Genomic DNA, 19,730 nt, shown 5'->3' with positions numbered 1-19,730 from the left:
TTTGAAAGAGTTGCTTGAAAACATTAATCCGTGAGACACATAATCGAGTACACGGCAATTAATAGTTTGCTATAAATACGAAAAATATCCAATGCAAAATAATATCAAAAGTGGCTTTATAAGAAATTGTATAACAATAAATCGTAATCTAATACTTAGTTTCCATGTACTGTTGAGTATTGTTACGTCTTTTTATAGTATTATAAACCAACGTTCCGATACAAATTCAGAGAACGCTGGTGACGGTGAAAAGAACACAGCCCATCAACAGCAACAGCTGAGAATGGCAACAGCCAATATGAAATATCTGAAAAGAAAATCAAGAAGAAAAACTGCAGCAGTCAATTTCTTATCCAATATTTCTTTAGATGGGACCCACAAAGACACTAAATATGCCATGTTCAATAGGAAACACCACAGACTGAAAGAGGAGTCCGAGTGTGAGCTTGAAATTAGTGAAGACATGGAGGCCGAACGTCTCATCACCGATCAAAAAACTTGTGTATCTCAAAAGAAGCCAGGAAGTGATACAGTCATTCAATATAGAAAACAATCCGTGGATTCTATTAATAAGAATGTCTTTTTGGAAAATCAGGGAGTAATTACACCCAAAAAATTGTTTAGGTACTTAGCAGTGTATAATTATTATAATTTATTTGTTTTATTTTTAGCTCACCTGGCCCGAAGGGCCAAGTGAGCTTTTCTCATCACTTGGCGTCTGTCGTCCGTCGTCGTCGTTAACTTTTTACATTTTGAACTTCTTCTAGAGAACCACTGAATGGAATGAAACCAAACATGACATGAATGTTCCTTTTTAGGTGCTAACCAAGTGTTGTTTCATTGTAGCCGATCCATCATCCAAGATGGCCGCCAGCAGGGGACTTAGTTTAACAGGACCCTATGGGAAATGCATACAAATGACTTCTTCTAGAGAACCACTGAATGGAATGAAACCAAACATGACATGAATGTTCCTTATGAGGTGCTAACCAAGTGTTGTTACTTTGTAGGCGATCCATCATCCAAGATGGCCGCCAGCGGGGGGACTTAGTTTAACATAGGACCCTATGGGAAATGCATACAAATGACCTCTTCTAGAGAACAACTGAATGGAATGAAACCAAACATAACATGAATGTTCCTTATGAGGTGCTAACCAAGTGTTGTTACTTTGTAGCCGATCCATCATCCAAGATGGCCGCCAGCGGGGGGACTTAGTTTAACATAGGACCCTATGTGAAATGCATACAAATGACCTCTTCTAGAGAACCACTGAATGGAATGAAACCAAACATGACATGAATGTTCCTTATGAGGTGCTAACCAAGTGTTGTTACTTTGTAGCCGATCCATCATCCAAGATGGCCGCCAGCGGGGGGACTTAGTTTAACATAGGACCCTATGTGAAATGCATACAAATGACTTCTTCTAGAGAACCACTGAATGGAATGAAACCAAACATGACATGAATGTTCCTTTTGAGGTGCTAACCATGTGTTGTTACTTTGTAGGCGATCCATCATCCAAGATGGCCGCCAGCAGGGGACTTAGTTTAACAGGACCCTATGGGAAATGCATACAAATGACTTCTTATAGAGAACCACTGAATGGAATGAAACCAAACATGACATGAATGTTCCTTATGAGGTGCTGACCAAGTGTTGTTACTTTGTAGCCGATCCATCATCCAAGATGGCCGCCAGCGGAGGGGGCTTAGTTTAACATAGGACCATGTGGGAAATGCATACAAATGACTTCTTCTAGAGAACCACTGAATGGAATGAAACCAAACATGGCATCAATGTTCCTTATGAGGTGCTGACCAAGTGTTGTTACTTTGTAGCCGATCCATCATCCAAGATGGCCACCAGTGGGGAACTTAGTTTAACATAGGACCCTATGGGAAATGCATACAAATGACTTCTTCTAGAGAACCACGGAATGGAATGAAACCAAACATGACATGAAGGTTTCTTATGAGGTGCTGACCAAGTGTTACTTTGTAGCCGATCCATCATCCGTGATGGCCGCCAGCAGAGGGACTTAGTTTAACATAGGACCCTATGGGAAATGCATACAAATGACATCTTTTAGAAAACCACTGAATGGAATGAAACCAAACATAGCATGAATGTTCCTTATGAGATGCTGACCGAGTGTTGTTAATTTGTCTCCGATCCATCATCCAAGATGGCTGCCAGGGAGGGGCTTAGTTTAACTTAGGACCCTATGGGAAATGCATACAAAAGTCTTCTTTTAGAGAACCACTGAATGGAATGAAACCAAACATAGCATGAATGTTCCTTATGAGATGCTGACCAAGTGTTGTTACTTTGTCTCCGATCCATCATCCAAGATGACACCAGCAGGGGACTTAGTTTAACATAGGACCCTATGGGAAATGCATACAAATGACCTCTTCTAGAGAACCACTGAATGGAATGAAACCAAACATGACATGAATGTTCCTTTTGAGGTGCTAACCAAGTGTTGTTTCATTGTAGCCGATCCATCATCCAAGATGGCCGCCAGCAGGGGACTTAGTTTAACAGGACCCTAAGGGAAATGCATACAAATGACTTCTTCTAGAGAACCACTGAATGGAATGAAACCAAACATGACATGAATGTTCCTTATGAGGTGCTAACCAAGTGTTGTTACTTTGTAGGCGATCCATCATCCAAGATGGCCGCCAGCGGGGGGACTTAGTTTAACATAGGACCCTATGGGAAATGCATACAAATGACCTCTTCTAGAGAACAACTGAATGGAATGAAACCAAACATGACATGAATGTTCCTTATGAGGTGCTAACCAAGTGTTGTTACTTTGTAGCCGATCCATCATCCAAGATGGCCGCCAGCGGGGGGACTTAGTTTAACATAGGACCCTATGTGAAATGCATACAAATGACCTCTTCTAGAGAACCACTGAATGGAATGAAACCAAACATGACATGAATGTTCCTTTTGAGGTGCTAACCAAGTGTTGTTACTTTGTAGCCGATCCATCATCCAAGATGGCCGCCAGCAGGGGACTTAGTTTAACAGGACCCTATGGGAAATGCATACAAATGACTTCTTATAGAGAACCACTGAATGGAATGAAACCAAACATGACATGAATGTTCCTTATGAGGTGCTGACCAAGTGTTGTTACTTTGTAGCCGATCAATCATCCAAGATGGCCGCCAGCGGAGGGGGCTTAGTTTAACATAGGACCATGTAGGAAATGCATACAAATGACTTCTTCTAGAGAACCACTGAATGGAATGAAACCAAACATGGCATCAATGTTCCTTATGAGGTGCTGACCACGTGTTGTTACTTTGTAGCCGATCCATCATCCAAGATGGCCACCAGTGGGGAACTTAAAGTTTAACATAGGACCCTATGGGAAATGCATACAAATGACTTCTTCTAGAGAACCACGGAATGGAATGAAACCAAACATGACATGAAGGTTTCTTATGAGGTGCTGACCAAGTGTTACTTTGTAGCCGATCCATCATCCATGATGGCCGCCAGCAGAGGGACTTAGTTTAACATAGGACCCTATGGGAAATGCACACAAATGACATCTTTTAGAAAACCACTGAATGGAATGAAACCAAACATAGCATGAATGTTCCTTATGAGATGCTGACCGAGTGTTGTTAATTTGTCTCCGATCCATCATCCAAGATGGCTGCCAGGGAGGGGCTTAGTTTAACTTAGGACCCTATGGGAAATGCATACAAAAGTCTTCTTTTAGAGAACCACTGAATGGAATGAAACCAAACATAGCATGAATGTTCCTTATGAGATGCTGACCAAGTGTTGTTACTTTGTCTCCGATCCATCATCCAAGATTGCTGCCAGCTGGGGGCTTAGTTTAACTTGGGACCCTATGGGAAATGCATACAAAACTCTTCTTCTAGAGAACCACGGAACTGAATGAAATCAAACATTTTAGATTGAATAGTCCTTTCTTTATGAGGTGCTGGCCAAGTGTTGTTTTTTGTAGCCAAATTTTATCTGTTTTTATATGATTAAAAAAAACCAAGTACATTCAGGTGAGCGATACAGGCTCTTGAGAGTCTCTAGTTAAAAAGGCATTGTCTGCGTTAGTCCAAATAATTATGGCGTCTTGCAAGGCTATTTTATTTTTTTTTCTGGGACGCCTTCCTTTCATTAAAAAATTAAAATAGCCTTGCCAGACGTCATAATACACTTTATGGCTATTGGTCCGCCATTACTAGATATCACACAGGTTCCTGTAAAATTTTGACGTCATAAAACAAAACAACTGAAGCCACAATGGAAAAGTGATTGTTGTATGCGTCAAAAGTTCAAGCGGCTGTGTCAGCCGGGATTAGCGATAAGGTGTATTATTTGGAATATGTCTGCATGAAACCGCATGCGGGTACGTATAGTCAAATTGCCATTTGTAGGCTATGCATACCCACACCCTGTTTTAAAACAATAATATATTGCCATCTGATCGCGAATGAAACGAATTTAAAGGGAAATTATCGATAATATGGGGATTTTGTGAAGAACAAGTGAAGAGTTTGAAAAATAATATGTTCAAATTGTATTTATTAGATAATAATTTAATTTGGATGTAATACGTCTTCTGATTGGCTGAGGTTATTTTGTTATGAGCCCATAGACATAATTTAGTCATTATTCAGTGTGCACCACATTTTTTATGTTATTTCTTCATAGACAGAAAAAATATTACAGTCATTCCTTAAATAATAAATAATAAGCATTGCAAATTAAATGCACACTAATGGAAAATGTAACTGTAGTCCCTGTAAAAGAAAAACATGAGGAAAGTTAATACCATGAATACTATCATAAAATGTAAATGCAAATTTAAAGAATTGAATTTTCATGATCATGATGATTTTACTGAATTTGAAAAATACCCATATGAGATTTTGTGGCATCTTATGCTACATATATATAAAGTAGAATCGAAGTAAATACTAATATTTATTATACAACTCAAACGATCGAACTACAGTTACAGAATGATTATAATCCTAATAAAAGCCTTATTAAACTATGTGCAGATAATGAACCTGTGTGTGGTCGAAATGATAGATACATAAAAACTGTCACAGTATCAATTATCAGCAGATGTAACTGTTTTTGGTAATGTCACTACAGATTTAAATATAATCTTTTAGTTAAATGTAAAATTGAAACTGAAATTTTAAAATATCTTAAACTACTAAAATTAAAGCTTGGATGTCTATATAAAATTAAAGAAGCAAATAATAATGTCAAATTAAACCAGTTTTTGTCCATCTTTAGTCACGCCAAGTTTTAAAGTGGAAAGGAAACTCTGTTTGGAAAGTACTGAAAGTAGACATATCCGTTATATCATGAACGGTTTACAATTGAAAAACTAGAGGTATTTGACATATTTAAAACAAACTTGACTAATGAATGAAATGCGGCAAATTCAATTTTAAACTAAAGATTTAAAACAAATACCTTGTATTAGGCCTTTTTCCTGTAGAATTTGTTTGGAATTTTTTGCCACTGTGAATACAGGAAAAATTTATTCTGTTAAACTTTAAATCCTCCTTAATTTTTGTGTTTCCAGTTCTTCTTTTCTCTGCAGCTGCAATTGACTCCAAGCTTCTTTTATACAATTGTATAAAATTGATTGACTGATAGTTTTGAACAAATTGTTCTAATTCATGATAACTTTGAAATGTCTTCCCATCATGTATATCACTCTCTTCCATTTTAAGAATATTTATTAACTGAGAAAAAACTGTTCACTTATAACCTATATATAATCAATTTATTCACTTAATGCGACAAATTACATATACGTATATTTCATGTTTCATTCCCTATCCGATGCCATTTTATTATAAAACCAAATGGGAGTACATGTACATGTACGTGTAGCCTACGAATGACAATTTGACTATTCGTACCCTCATGCTGGTATGCGCATACTCTGCCTTTTTAAAAAGGCTGTGGGTATCCGCCAGCTCCAGCAAAATGGCCTCTTAGGTGCTACATTACTGGCACAAATAGCTCTCGCAAAATAGCGATTTATATAGTCATGCTACTTTGCCATTCTTTTAATTATAATTATAAATTGGTTAGTTTTCACTGTATATATGTCTTCACAAATCAATGCAAATGCAGTACAAGTGACGAAAATTCATGGATGTGTTGAAGGTGATTACTACAAAGTAGAAGCAAAGAAATACAATATAGTTTAAGCAATGTCTGATAGTGTCAAAATTGACACACCATGTCTTTCTGTGCTAATTATTTCCTCTTATGGTACACCATTGCTCATGGTATTTTCTCATGGTACTCATAATGTCAGGATTGGATTTCAGGACAAGTTTGCAAGTTCTTGAAAAACCCTGATCTATATATTTATTCCCCTACAATTTGAGTTGTTTTTTCGTAGATTTCTGTCTTTGGTGGTAATAATAAAGTTTGTACAAAAAAATGTTTATCTTCTGGAATATTCAGTATTCTTATTTGTCTTATCAATTCTTCTCTTTCAAGATTGTATCATGTATGACAAACAATGCCTATATCAAAATCAGCATCACAAAATCAGACTACATGTATACTATTACAAACTCAGACTACTAGAAGAATGAAAGTATGAGGATCATGGATGGATGTTATTTTCTTTATTTGAAATTGATAATCAGCACTTAGTTTTAAATTAATTATAATTTACAATTATTAAATGATTTATTTTAAAATTGAGAATGGAAAGGGGAATGTTCAAAGAGACAACCCGACCGAAGAACAGAAAACAGCCGAAGGCCACCATTGAATGGGTCTTTTACACAGCATAAAAATCCCATATCAAGAGGAGGGCTCCAGCTGGCCCTAAAACAAATGTGTACATTGTTCAATGAAAATGGCATTTTAAAATGTTGGCAGGTATGTGTTAATTTCTGTGTCATTTTGGTTTGTAGAGAGATGCCTCATTGACAATCATACCACATCTTCTTTTTTATACCACATATATCACAAGACTATTCAAGAGGTTAAATTTACTTCTGTTCTATCTGAGTCATGTACAATTGTTACAGAAAAGTATGATATATTTTATATTTTGGTATTAGTAATTGAATGATTATAGATAATTTTTTTCAGGACTTCTTCAGCTACTATAGATAGAGAGAAAAACCCAAGGAAAAAGCTGGCATCTTTATATTATGATTCGTCTTTAATCAGAGAGAATTTACAAGGTAAAATTTGGGAAAAAAGATAAAAGACTAAGTTTTTGCATTATTATAATTATATAACTATTTTTGTCGAGCCTTCGACTTTAGTCGAAAAAGCGAGACTAAGCGATCCTACATTCCGTCGTCGTCGGCGTCGTCGGCGGCGTCAACAAATATTCACTCTGTGGTTAAAGTTTTTGAAATTTTAATAACTTTCTTAAACTATACTGGATTTCTACCAAACTTTGACAGAAGCTTGTTTATGATCATAAGATAGTATCCAGAAGTAAATTTTGTAAAAATAAAATTCCATTTTTTCCGTATTTTACTATAAATGGACTTAGTTTTTTCTGCGGGGAAACAAAACATTCACTCTGTGGTTAAAGTTTTTAGAATTTTAATAACTTTCTCAAACTATCCTGGGTTTGTACCAAACTTGGACAGAAGCTTGTTTATGATCATAAGATAATATCCAGAAGTAAATTTTGTAAAAATAAAATTCCATTTTTTCCGTATTTTACTTATAAATGGACTTAGTTTTTTCTGCGGGGAAACATTACATTCACTCTGTGGTTAAAGTTTTTAGAATTTTAATAACTTTCTTTAACTATCCTGGGTTTGTACCAAACTTGGACAGAAGCTTGTTTATGATCATAAGATAGTATCCAGAAGAAAATTTTGTAAAAATAAAATTCAATTTTTTCCGTATTTTACTTATAAATGGACTTAGTTTTTTCTGCAGGGAACCATTACATTCACTCTGTGGTTAAAGTTTTTAAAATTTAAATAACTTTCTTAAACTATCCTGGGTTTGTACCAAACTTGGAAATAACCTTATTTATGATCATAAGATTGTATCCAGAAGTAAAGTTTGTAAAAAGATTACTCTGTTTTTTTCTGTAATTTACTTTCAAATGGACTTAGATTTTCTTACAATCATAAAATAGTAACAAGCGGAATATTTTTATTTATTTTTTTCCTCATTGTTGTTGAGCCTGTGATTTACAGCAAAAATAGGCGAGACACTGGGTTCCGCGGAACCCTTACAAATTTTTTTTTAAATCTCCAATGTTATAAGATAAAATATTCCTTCATTCTGAATCAAATGTCCTTTGAAATGTCGTTTAAAAAGTCATAGATGCTGAAATATTGAAAGAAAGGAGATTAATATGTTGCCATGCATAGTATGAATAGATATGACGTTTTGTATTAAATCTAGTAATAATTGATTCTGTAGTTAATTGCAGGAAAGTAAATACAAAATCAATACTTTTTAATTATATTATATGTTACTATTTTTTTTTGTAAAGATATGAAAATGCAACAAATAATCCTATCAATAATTATTTTCTTCATTTAACAGACCAATCCACAAGAATTGCAGGAAACTATGTTATAAAATCCCAGAATAAAAGGCCTGTTAATTTCTTTGATGTTAGAAGTAAGAAAAAGATTGGGGAAGAGAGGTAAACCACATTCTTAGTTACATAATATTTTAAGTCAAATCTTATATAACAATGGAGAGTTAAACACATGGAACATTTAAAAAGATTTAATAGGATAATTGATAAGCAACCATGTTTTATATTTGAATATGGAAAGTCTTTGGAAAAGGTAAATATAATTTTTAGACACCAATTTTCAAATGTTTACTTTATTCTTAATATCTACATATGATAATGTTTAAGTCATCTTTGGAGTGTAGGTGAGAAAAGAGGATAGTGGAAATTATAGATTTTTGATGTGCAATATTATTAATTCCCATAAATGGCATAATATAAAGTACAGGCATGTTATCTCTTTTTTAAGTCTGACAAATAACTTAATTTGATACAGTAGAACATGTATTCTACATCCTTACACAATTACAGTAGAACATGTATTCTACATCCTTACACAATTGCATTCTCATTTTTTCTTGTTACAGGGTTATCATTGTTTCCAAGAACAGAGCTCCAATGGTTATATGTTCCACCTTACCATATAATAGAAGGTAAATTATGAGTACTCATTATTGACAAAATGTTCTGTTGCAGAAATAGTTTCTATAATAGTTTAGGTTTTTAACATGATAACACATATAATCTGTAAATTCTATTGTAACTGTTTCAACCATGCATACAAGACTTTTATAAGTAGGACAAGTTGTTGAACATCCCTGTAGTAGTATTGCAACAGAAAATATGAAAAGTTATCAGTCCTTGCATCAACTATGTGCATCTCTCTTCTATCGCAGCAGTATGTTAACTCAAACCTATTAACTACAGGAAATATTTTGATCATCCTCTGGGTCATCATATAACCTTAGATTGAAGAAGATGGACCATTTTCCTTAACGTCCTTAAGATAAACATTTTAATTATCATATCAGTTATACATGACCATGTATACTAAATGAACCTCTAGCTATATGAATAAGACATTAAGTTTTAGATCTCGATTTAAAACTGTTTAAAAATAATACTTAGTCACTACATTAATAGAAAAGGCAACAATTTATTATTTACTATATTATCTATACCTGGGAATGGCAGATGGAAGGGTAAAAAAAGAAAGAAGGCAACAAAGATACTAATGTGTCCTCAAGGGAACACAGACACTGGTGGCACATTAGTTTCTATGTTCCCTTGATGACCCATTAGTTTCTATGCTCAGAACATAGAAAATAATAAACTGATGTGCCATATCTCTGTTACTAAATGTTATTTCTTGTGTCAAATTTCCTCTCTGTTAGTATTGATATATTTTGCTTCTATTCTTGGTGCAATTCTATTTTTTCAGCTTTTATGGATGAAGAAATTCAACTTCTTGCTTGCCATACATATTTTTTGAAAATACACCAAAGTATCTTAGCTTATGCATACCATATGGTAGTAATTTAAATATATTTTTTTGTATTTCAGGGTTGAAAATGAGGAAATCAAATCAACAAGACACAGAAATATGTCTGGAACATCCCACGAAGGACTCTTGTATCTAGGTCTTCATGCTATTGGACTTGTAGAAGATGGTCAAGTAAGATATTGCTACCAGGGAAATCCACAATTGTAATGGCAGAAATTTATGTGGAGGATTTAATTATGTTTATTTTGTGGAAAGATTATATCCACTGAATTAAAAAAAACACGAAAAATTGAATCTACATATAATATCACTTCCATTTACTGGAAACCACAAAATTAAATCCCCATGAAATCTTATATAGAGACAAAACCTCGAAATTTAAGCCCCGTGAAAATTAATGTTTCTATAGTATTTGATATATTTTGATACTGCTTTTCCAATGATTTATTATTTCTCAGCTTATAAATTCAAAAACTTTCTAATGTGAGACTTGCCATGCATTTTATTTTTTTATTGTCAAGGACCATAAGGTGTTTTATTTTCATTCCTGAAGACTTTCATAACTTGCTAGGAAAAAAACATAAGAAAGAAAATTCCACTGTGGCATCTTGTATTAGCAATAAATACTTAAAAAGACAAATCTGTGCAATTTGAACATTTATATTTACATAGCACTTCTCCCATCAATAAATATCAGGGTTATCAAAGCATATCTATGTAATCTATTCTGTCGCCTCCTAGGCTTACCACATTATATAAAAGTATAATAAACTCATCAAAGATACTTTAAGGTTTCTTAAATACATTTACAAAGTGCTCTTTTATTGTAGGTTGGTTGAAACCCTACTTTATTTAAGAACCTTCACCAATGACAATGTAAAAAAATGAAGATGTTGCATGATTGCAAATGAGACCACTCTTCATGATTGCCAATGAGACCACTCTTCATGATTGCCAATGAGACTGAGACCACTCTTCATGATTGCCAATTCTTCATGATTGCCAATGAGACCAAGACCACTCTTCATCATTGCCAATGAGACCACTCTTCATTATTGCCAATGAGACCACTCTTCATTATTGCCAATGAGACCACTCTTCATCATTTCCAATGAAACCACTCTTCATCAATCATCATATTAACATTATTATATTATTCAATAATAAATTTTAAAAAACTCACATGTTTCACCTAAAAAATAATTTCTTTATATCTATGACATTCTGATGCATTCAACAAGCCTGGAAATAAAAACCCGGTGTTTACATTTGACACTTTACAACAATGTTTGTAGCATACATTGACATCATCTTGTCAAATTTTACACCAAAATAATAAGTGAAATAGTCTGATTTGTTAATTTTGCATTAGGGTAGTAATAATGGTAATGTATTTGAAGCTTGGTCGATATAAAATGTAGATTTTACTGTCGCAAATTGAGTTAACCAGGTAGTATTTTAGAGGTGAGCGTAACACTGTACAGCCAATTTGGTGTATTAATACGTCTCTGCTAAAAGTACATATATTGGTTGGCTATATTTAGGTCAGGGTTTAAGTATAAGTTTTCTTTCTTAAGGAAATGTTTAGTTTGTAGGAGTAGCAGGTCAATTATACCTGGTCTGCAAAATCCCTGTTAGGTCTGACAGGGTTTAACTGATCTAGCTTCATTTTCATGGTACTTTGTTCAATGTTCACTTTCTCTATACTATATGATTTTATACCTTGATCTAAAACATTGTCATCTTATTATTCATTTATAATAAATAAAGTAGGTAAACATTTCAGCATGTGCACTCTTGTTAGTGGTTGTCAAGTTATTCCATGTATGTAGAAAAATCTACAAAACCTAGTATTCTGTTGACTCATTATTAATATTTGTTGGATACCAATTTTCTTAGATTTCGTGGGTATAGGTGAACCACAAAATTAAATGTTCAACGAATGACAAATGTTTTAAAGGCTTAAATGAATACTTCTTCAAACCATGATATTGAATGTCCATAAACACGCAAGTTTTCCTACATCTAGGAAAATTGGTACCTACGAAAATAAACGAATCTACAGTATATGTTAATTTGTTTCTTTAAAACTGACTTGTTGTTTTGTAGGATGTGTCATACATTGAACTGTTAGTTCCCTCCCATGGAAGGCATTTACACAGAGCAATGTCAGAGAGAGCACCATTAAATATTGAACATACTCTCACACTAATGCAAGGTAAATTAAAGTAGCTTTTATTACAGGTAGACATTATTATTTTATAGCCAGTCCAAATAATTATATTTGCATTTTTTGTCTTGAAAATAAAATCACTATTTTGAAATGCCGCAAAAGCTTATACTTAAAAAAAAATTTTATGCTTTGGACTAATGTGGTCTGTTGGCCATGTGCTTGCACTTAATAAGCTCTTGAAAACAACACGAAAACTGTTTGTTCTTTTTTGCATCAAACTGCTCTATCAGACAACAGACATTTTTATTGATCATCTGACCTAATTGTAATAGTTTGGTCTTCAGGTCATAGGAAAATTTTCTTGTCTTCAAACACACCCAATAACTGTATTTTATTCCATGTTGTTAAATTTTGAGATGCTCAGTGTAATTTTTTCAAATTTTCTCCAATACTATTGTGTACAACAGAAATAAGTTTAAATGGTGCCTTAATTAAGATAAAAGACATTATATCAATAAAATTGTTGAAATGAGGAACTGAATCATCAAGACATCTATCTGATCATTAGACCTTTGGTGTAAAAGATGCATACATTCTTTTTTCCTGAATAAAATGGTCCCCCCTCCCTGTAATTGTTCTCTCCTACTTATGAGGGCCTGAATTCCAGACAAGCTCAAAACAAGCTAAAAACTCTAAAATTCTTCAGGCATTAATGTAGCAATCGTAGATCAAATGTATATAAAGACTGAATTATTCAGGTAAAGATATTTTTATGGTACATAGGTTTGTATTATTATGTCATACCTGTTAATTAAAAGTTCTAAAATTGAACTGAAACAGTTTGTTTGCTTTCTGACCTGACATGTTTTTCCTCAATGCAGGTCATGACCTCTTTTTTCATAGTTTGACAGGTACATTTTGTTCTCTTTTTTGGAGCAGAATTTGTTCAATGTTTCAGAAAATTTTACTTTATTGTATGAAAATCTGAATTTCTTTCGACTGGTTTAATGTGAAAAAGTAGAAAACATGATGGATATTCTATTTTAAAGTTCATTCATGTATGCTTTTATCCCTCAAAGTTAGTTTAATGCAAATAATTTCTAGGCCATTTATTTTAGTCAGAAAAAAAGACTGCAAGAAATTTCTCTCTTTTTGATAACAACAGTAATAACTTAGAAAGAGAGTGATATTTTTCAATCTAAGAATTGTCACTCCTTGTTCTAATTGATGACATTGTTTAAAAAGTATTTATCCACTTATCCATGGATATTAGATAGATTGTGATACATTTTCCCAGTTAATTTATTCATTTTGAATTAAGATAAATAAGATATTATTACAATGTAACTACAAATCCAAGATGTCACCTTGACCTTCATTTTCAGGTAAAGTCAAGGTTAAACTCCTTAAAATGAAAGATATAACAGGTCACAAGAAAACTTGATTTGCAACCTCTGAATTCCATTATTCATTTGTATTTATTTTACTATGAAAAATTGTAGGCTGAAATGTTATGCTTTGTTTATTTATTTATTTATTTGACTTTTTGGTTGATTGTTCTTCTTCATATGCATGTTCTTTCCTCATGCTCCTACCTGTCTATGTATATGTCTTCAGGCCGAGATCTTCATAGAAGTCATTCTTACGACCCTAATCTACTCTTACACAGACCATCAGCTGTACCTGGTCTAGAGAAAGGTATAAAGCATTATATGTCTGATTTGGTCTTATTTCATAGTGTATGTACCTGTAGAACAACTATCCCTATTAGCACTTTTAAAGGTTATGGTATGATCTGCCTACTATTTGGCCTTGAAATTTTGAACTGCAATATTATGATATTAATTGTTCTGTGACTACATATAAGATGATAATTTGCAAGATCCTAATATATTTGAAATTTTTTAAATTAAAAAAAATAAAATAATTGGAATTCTGGGAGATAAATAAATAGCATTGATCATACCTCCATCTTTGTAGTTGATTTTGTGTTGTTCTAACTAACTGTGGATTCATAATTACAAGTGTGGTATTAACTTGAGTGGTATTATTGGGTTAGGGGTTGTTCTTTGATGTGATTTTTGTTTCAGTTATTTCCCTTGTCATCATGTTGGCGGGCAGCATGCTCAACTTCCATTTATCGTACAAGTCAACAAAATTCAAACTGTTATATTGACTGGTAAACTTTCAAAAATGTTGTTATCTAAAACCAAGTTTCATTTGTTTTAGCCTTGTTTAATCAGACTTGTGTGTACCACATGTTTAAAGTGTGTTTGTCAAATAGGAAAATTAACCATTTTAACCTCCAAGAAAAGAAACCCTCAAAAAAGTCAAATTAAGCCAATGGAAAAGTTATAAGTGATTCACAAATTATGCACATGTATCAAAGATATTGCAAATATCTCATAGACTTTGTTTGAAGAACTTGACAAAACAATTAAGAATCATGTCACTGAATAAAAAAACCCATAATATTTCCTAGGTCTTTGAAAATTGGTACCTATGTGAATAAATGAATCCACAGTATTTAGATCATGACAGAAACTTCAGTTTGTATATACCTAACACTTAATATAGCCAAATTGATAAAGCATCACATGTTTTGATACCTGAAATATATTTCATGTAAACATATAAACTGCAGTATATTGGAAATTTAAGAAAATCAAATAACCTCAATTATTTTAACTGTTTGTAAAAATTTCCTTTACTGTCAGTATGCTTATTCAGAAGGCTTTGTGCTTTTACTATACAAATTGTTTAAATAGTTTACCAAATTGCAGTTTAAATTCATCTCGAACTGATCAACTGGTAAAAAAATCATTGAAGCTTAAAGCTATAATATTTTACTAGTTGATCAAGTTGTGGAGATGAATTTCAATCTGAATTTGGTAAACGATTTGAGAAAAAGTTATTGTGATAGATCAAAGCCATCAGGATAAACACAGTAAATGCAATATTTAATGTAAAAGAACAGGTTTTCATAACACTTGTCGCTCTCAATTAGATCTAAATTCTTATTTCAATAGCTATGATGAATATAACTAATTTGACATCAAGTACAAGGACCATCTTTTTTAAATCTGTTTGATGGTAGATATTGAGAAACCTTAAATCTTTTCAGTATACTTTTTTTCATTTTGGTGTTTAATTTGTCTTATTTATGTTGAATTCATGAACATTTACTTCTAAACTGATGTTATGACAAATCATAAATATTCAACCAGAACTTTAATGAAACTTATAAATAAATTTTAACTCAGTAAGACTTACATAGATCAGTGCATAACACATTGTGTCCACTTAATGATTAAGTTAAATGCACCTAGGAGAAAATTTATTGTGTTTTACCATTTTGATACACAAAACATAGTGCATTGATCATATCATTCTATACATCCTATCCATCAACATTTACAGAAATTTAACGATGTAATATATGGTCAGATATTCAGGGCACAAAATGATTTTACACTTGTCAAGAAAATTACATAACTTTTGCACGAATCTAATATCTGTTCTAAAAGTATAAATGATGTCATTGTTAAAGCCATCTTTAAAAAAATTGGAGTTATCTTGCTTTGTCTAGAATTGCTGTTTAATCAACTACTACAAATGCAATATTTAATTTAACTTCCCAATGATAAATTAAAGCAATCTTTACCATTCAGTGCTTACAAGCACTTTGATTTTATAAATCACATTTAAACATGTTTGTTTAAAACAAGTAGTATAATCAATTTAAGCAGATGATTAATGTCTAAAGATATATTCAAAGCTAACCATTTAAGGAGTTAACAAAAGGGACTTAAAGACATAACATAGTGTAGTGTGCATGGGAGGATAATTTTCCTTTATATAGTGTGCTATTATTCATTTATATATACATAATACTTTTCTACATAAGTTTGATAACATTCATTATGAGCTTATCATTTTAAAGGTCTTTTTTATTTAATAATTCATGTTATGGTTTTTAGAAAGTAGATGATAGGAAATTTTAAAATATAAATTCATCTGGAGTTTTTAAAATTTCTTTAAAAGTTGATTTGGAGTTTTGCATGACCTAACATGCTTTCTATTTTATACAACTAACATACTCATTGCTATGAAAATGTCAGATTTTAGAGTAAAGATTGTAATCAAATTTCTTATGTGACTGGCTTGATACCAGATCTTATGACTACTTTTTGATATACACAAAACAGAGCGTATTTAGCACAACAATCTTTACATCCTAGAATTTGAATAATGATAAATATAATCAATTACATGAACTATGCATGGTACATGAATCTAGTATCTGTTCAGTAATATCCATGATGTAATATTTTTTTAAAGTAATATTTTAAATTGTAGTTATCTTTCTGTATGCTCAATTGCAGTTGAAGTGGCTACACTTATGTATTGCCTTCCAAAGCATTCCAATTTATTTATTTGGTTTCCACTGCAAAATGAATGCAATCTATACCTTTCAGTGCTTACAAGCACTTTGATAACATGACAGTTATCATATACAGTGTATTATCAACCTAAGAACTAAGACTGATGATTAACATTTAATTATACATTTCCACATAGAATTGTATTTCTAAGGGATTTGGCCATAAAGTACTGATATTTTTGTACAACAAAAATGTATTCAATCATTTAGATAGACTGTCCATAATTTATGAAGGTGTTCGAACCTTCGTGGCAGTCATATTGAAGTATTAAACTTTTTATAAGAATGTGTACATATATTTGTATTATTTGTAATTTACTCTTCATGATATATTTTTGGAGAATTTGTTGATTTGTTCATGCAATACTATTATTAACAGACATACATTGATAACTTGAAGCAGTTAATATATTTTCTATTTGCCCAGTAAGTACCATTTAGAAAAATATGAAATTTACTGTATTTAGAAGCTACAATCAAACTGTAACAGTTATTTGCTCAAGCATATGATAATTTATCTAAATGCAAAAGAGAGGTAACAATACAGTATAGACCTGTATCTCACAAATCTTCAAATTTTCACCTCATGAGTGAGACAAATTCTGGGGAAATTGACTCTACCTCTTTTAGGGACGACATCAAAAGTTCAATGTAGGATAAAAAACTTAATTCACATAGTTTTTTCACTGACCCCCCCACCACCCCTCTTAACTTAATTTGGGAAAAATTGATTTACCAATAGGGATATATGTAAAAATCGATTTTAGATATACAAAACTTGCAGAATTTTAACCCCCCCCACCCCCAAACTATTTGATTTAAGTTTTTTATCCTACATCGATCTTTTGATGTCGTCCCTTACATACTTAGTTGTTTTACATCATTGGTTGATGTGCATATCATGCTATGATTGCTGCAGATAAGTATTTGTAACCAGGGTTTCCAGACTAAAATAAAAAAAAGTTAATTTTGAAATTCATCATGAATGGTTCTCCCTCTTAACTATTTATTCTCAAGCTGGAGTCTGAGCTGACAGTTTTAGTTTTTAGTTTTATCAGATACTATTAGGTTTTGCGAATTAAAACAGAGATTTATAGAATAAAGCACTACAAAAAATATATTGTGAAAACTGTTTATCCACATTCTTTCAACATACTAGTGTAACTTTCAGCTGGATATAATTTGTTTTAATTGCAAAACCTTTTTGTTATGCATTTTATTTAGATGCATGTATATTAATTTTCTTAAATATTGCACATTTTTATAAACCACTAGTCCTTTATGAACAGCATTGTCCTAAGGATGCATTGAACCTCTGTTGCACCAAGCAAAACATTAATATATATAATATCAAGCAAGCAAAGCTAGAAAATTTCTCCTACAAATGTACACAAGTTTCTTTATATAAACATCATCCTATGGTTTCTGGTGGACAGTTATTTTATTGGAATTGTTTCAAATCTATTATTATAACTTTATTAAGGACACCAAACAAAAAAATACAACCACTGATATGGTTCATGACTTGGTGTAGACATTTGAATTTACCTGAATGAATATTTTGCAATTAGTAGAAGTGGTAAGGTTACACCAATAAGACAATTCAAATTCACTAAAAGTAAACAATTTTAGATCAACATCATAACCATTCCATTATTTGTAGTAAACAATGTCAATACCATATGACAAGTCCTACATGAACAAGAAGTAGACTTTTTAAGAAAAAAACCTACCAATAAATGATGACAAAGACAAGATTTCTGACCTTATAGACCAATGCATTAACATAGCATGTCTTATGTCTACTCCTGTTATTTGGCTATACGTGGAAAGTAAAGATAAAGATAAAAAAAAATAAATAGCAAAAAAAAACCACAAAACAAAGTAGATATAGATGTAAGAAGATGTAGTATGAGTGCCACTGAGACAACTCTCCATCCAAGTCACAATTTATAAAAGTTATAGGTCAAGGTTTGGTCCAATGCATATCTATATTCTATATTGTTATATTTAGTCCAAAACATGGCAACATGTAATATTTTCTGTTAAGTACCATATCTAAGAATTATGCTGTTTAAAAAATTGTTATTACATGTACAGGAATCCATAAAGCTGTTACAGAAACTTACTTATTGTGGAACTATTTTAAAATACTGCCATAAATCTTAATGAACATAAGCATTTAAGTATTTTATAATTGTAGTTGTAGAAGAAGGAACAGGTCACCAGTATGATCCTAAATTCTTAGATGATCCAGAGTTACAGTCTGGTAGCTATAGGAAATTACTCACCTTCACCTCTTATATGGTATGTATTGATAACAATCAGTATTAATGAATATCTGACATCTGTTCTTAGGGGAACTTTAGGTTTGTACTCTGTCTGTATGTCTGTCTGTCAGTACAGAAAATCAGATTTCCACACTTTTTTCTTCGTGTTTGAAGATACTGATTTGGTATATTGTTTGAAGTTTTGTTCCGTTCTGATCATTTTATGCAGAGTTATGGTCCTTGGACTTATAAAAATTTCACTCAAATAATCAGTTTTCCACATATTTTTATACGACTGCAAAATTTTTGCGATCATATATTGGTATCATGTTGTCGGCATCGTCCGCGTCGTCAGCCTTGTCTGAAGACAACTGGTTTGCAGATAATAACTTAAGTATAAGTAATAAGAAATAGATAAAAATTTAACACAAGGTTTGTAACTACAAAAGGAAGCTTTGGATTGATTTTGGGGGTTATGGTCCCTAAGGTTTAGGAATCAGGGGCCAAAAACAAGCATTTATCTAGTTTCAGGACAATAAGTTGTGTATAAGTATTTCAATTGTTCTGAAATTGTACCACAATGTTTAATATTATAAGTAGAAGTTTGGGATTTATTATAAGGGTTATGGGGCAAGCAGTCAAGGAATAAAGGGACAAAAAGGGCCAAAGACAAACATTTTTGCAGTTTGACGCACATTTCAATTCGAATTAGAATTGACGTTAGGACGTTATACGTTTCGAATGCGAATTAAACTAATTCGAATTAGTTAATGTGAATCGAATTCG

At 32.4% G+C, this 19,730-nt stretch overlaps 1 protein-coding gene across 2 annotated transcripts in view; it reads left to right on the top strand.

Annotated features, from left to right (window-relative positions):
• The first annotated feature begins 240 nt into the window (after positions 1 to 240).
• LOC143046283 (CDK5 and ABL1 enzyme substrate 1-like) overlaps positions 241 to 19,730 on the top strand; it is a 28,543-nt gene continuing 9,053 nt past the window's right edge. The window contains exons 1-8 of one of the 2 annotated variants that reach the window (XM_076219377.1): positions 241 to 624; positions 7,143 to 7,237; positions 8,577 to 8,679; positions 9,141 to 9,206; positions 10,117 to 10,228; positions 12,167 to 12,275; positions 13,848 to 13,928; positions 18,878 to 18,981. In XM_076219377.1, the coding sequence (XP_076075492.1) occupies positions 284 to 624; positions 7,143 to 7,237; positions 8,577 to 8,679; positions 9,141 to 9,206; positions 10,117 to 10,228; positions 12,167 to 12,275; positions 13,848 to 13,928; positions 18,878 to 18,981 (1,011 nt within the window). In that variant the 5' untranslated portion in view covers positions 241 to 283. The remainder of the gene's footprint in view (positions 625 to 7,142; positions 7,238 to 8,576; positions 8,680 to 9,140; positions 9,207 to 10,116; positions 10,229 to 12,166; positions 12,276 to 13,847; positions 13,929 to 18,877; positions 18,982 to 19,730) is intronic. The other variant, XM_076219385.1, reaches the window with a different exon arrangement.

The sequence above is a fragment of the Mytilus galloprovincialis genome, chromosome 1, assembly GCF_965363235.1.
Source record: "Mytilus galloprovincialis chromosome 1, xbMytGall1.hap1.1, whole genome shotgun sequence".
Lineage (NCBI taxonomy): Eukaryota > Metazoa > Mollusca > Bivalvia > Mytilida > Mytilidae > Mytilus > Mytilus galloprovincialis.
Note: the sequence above shows the minus strand (reverse complement) of the source record. Positions and strands in the feature narration are given on the sequence as shown.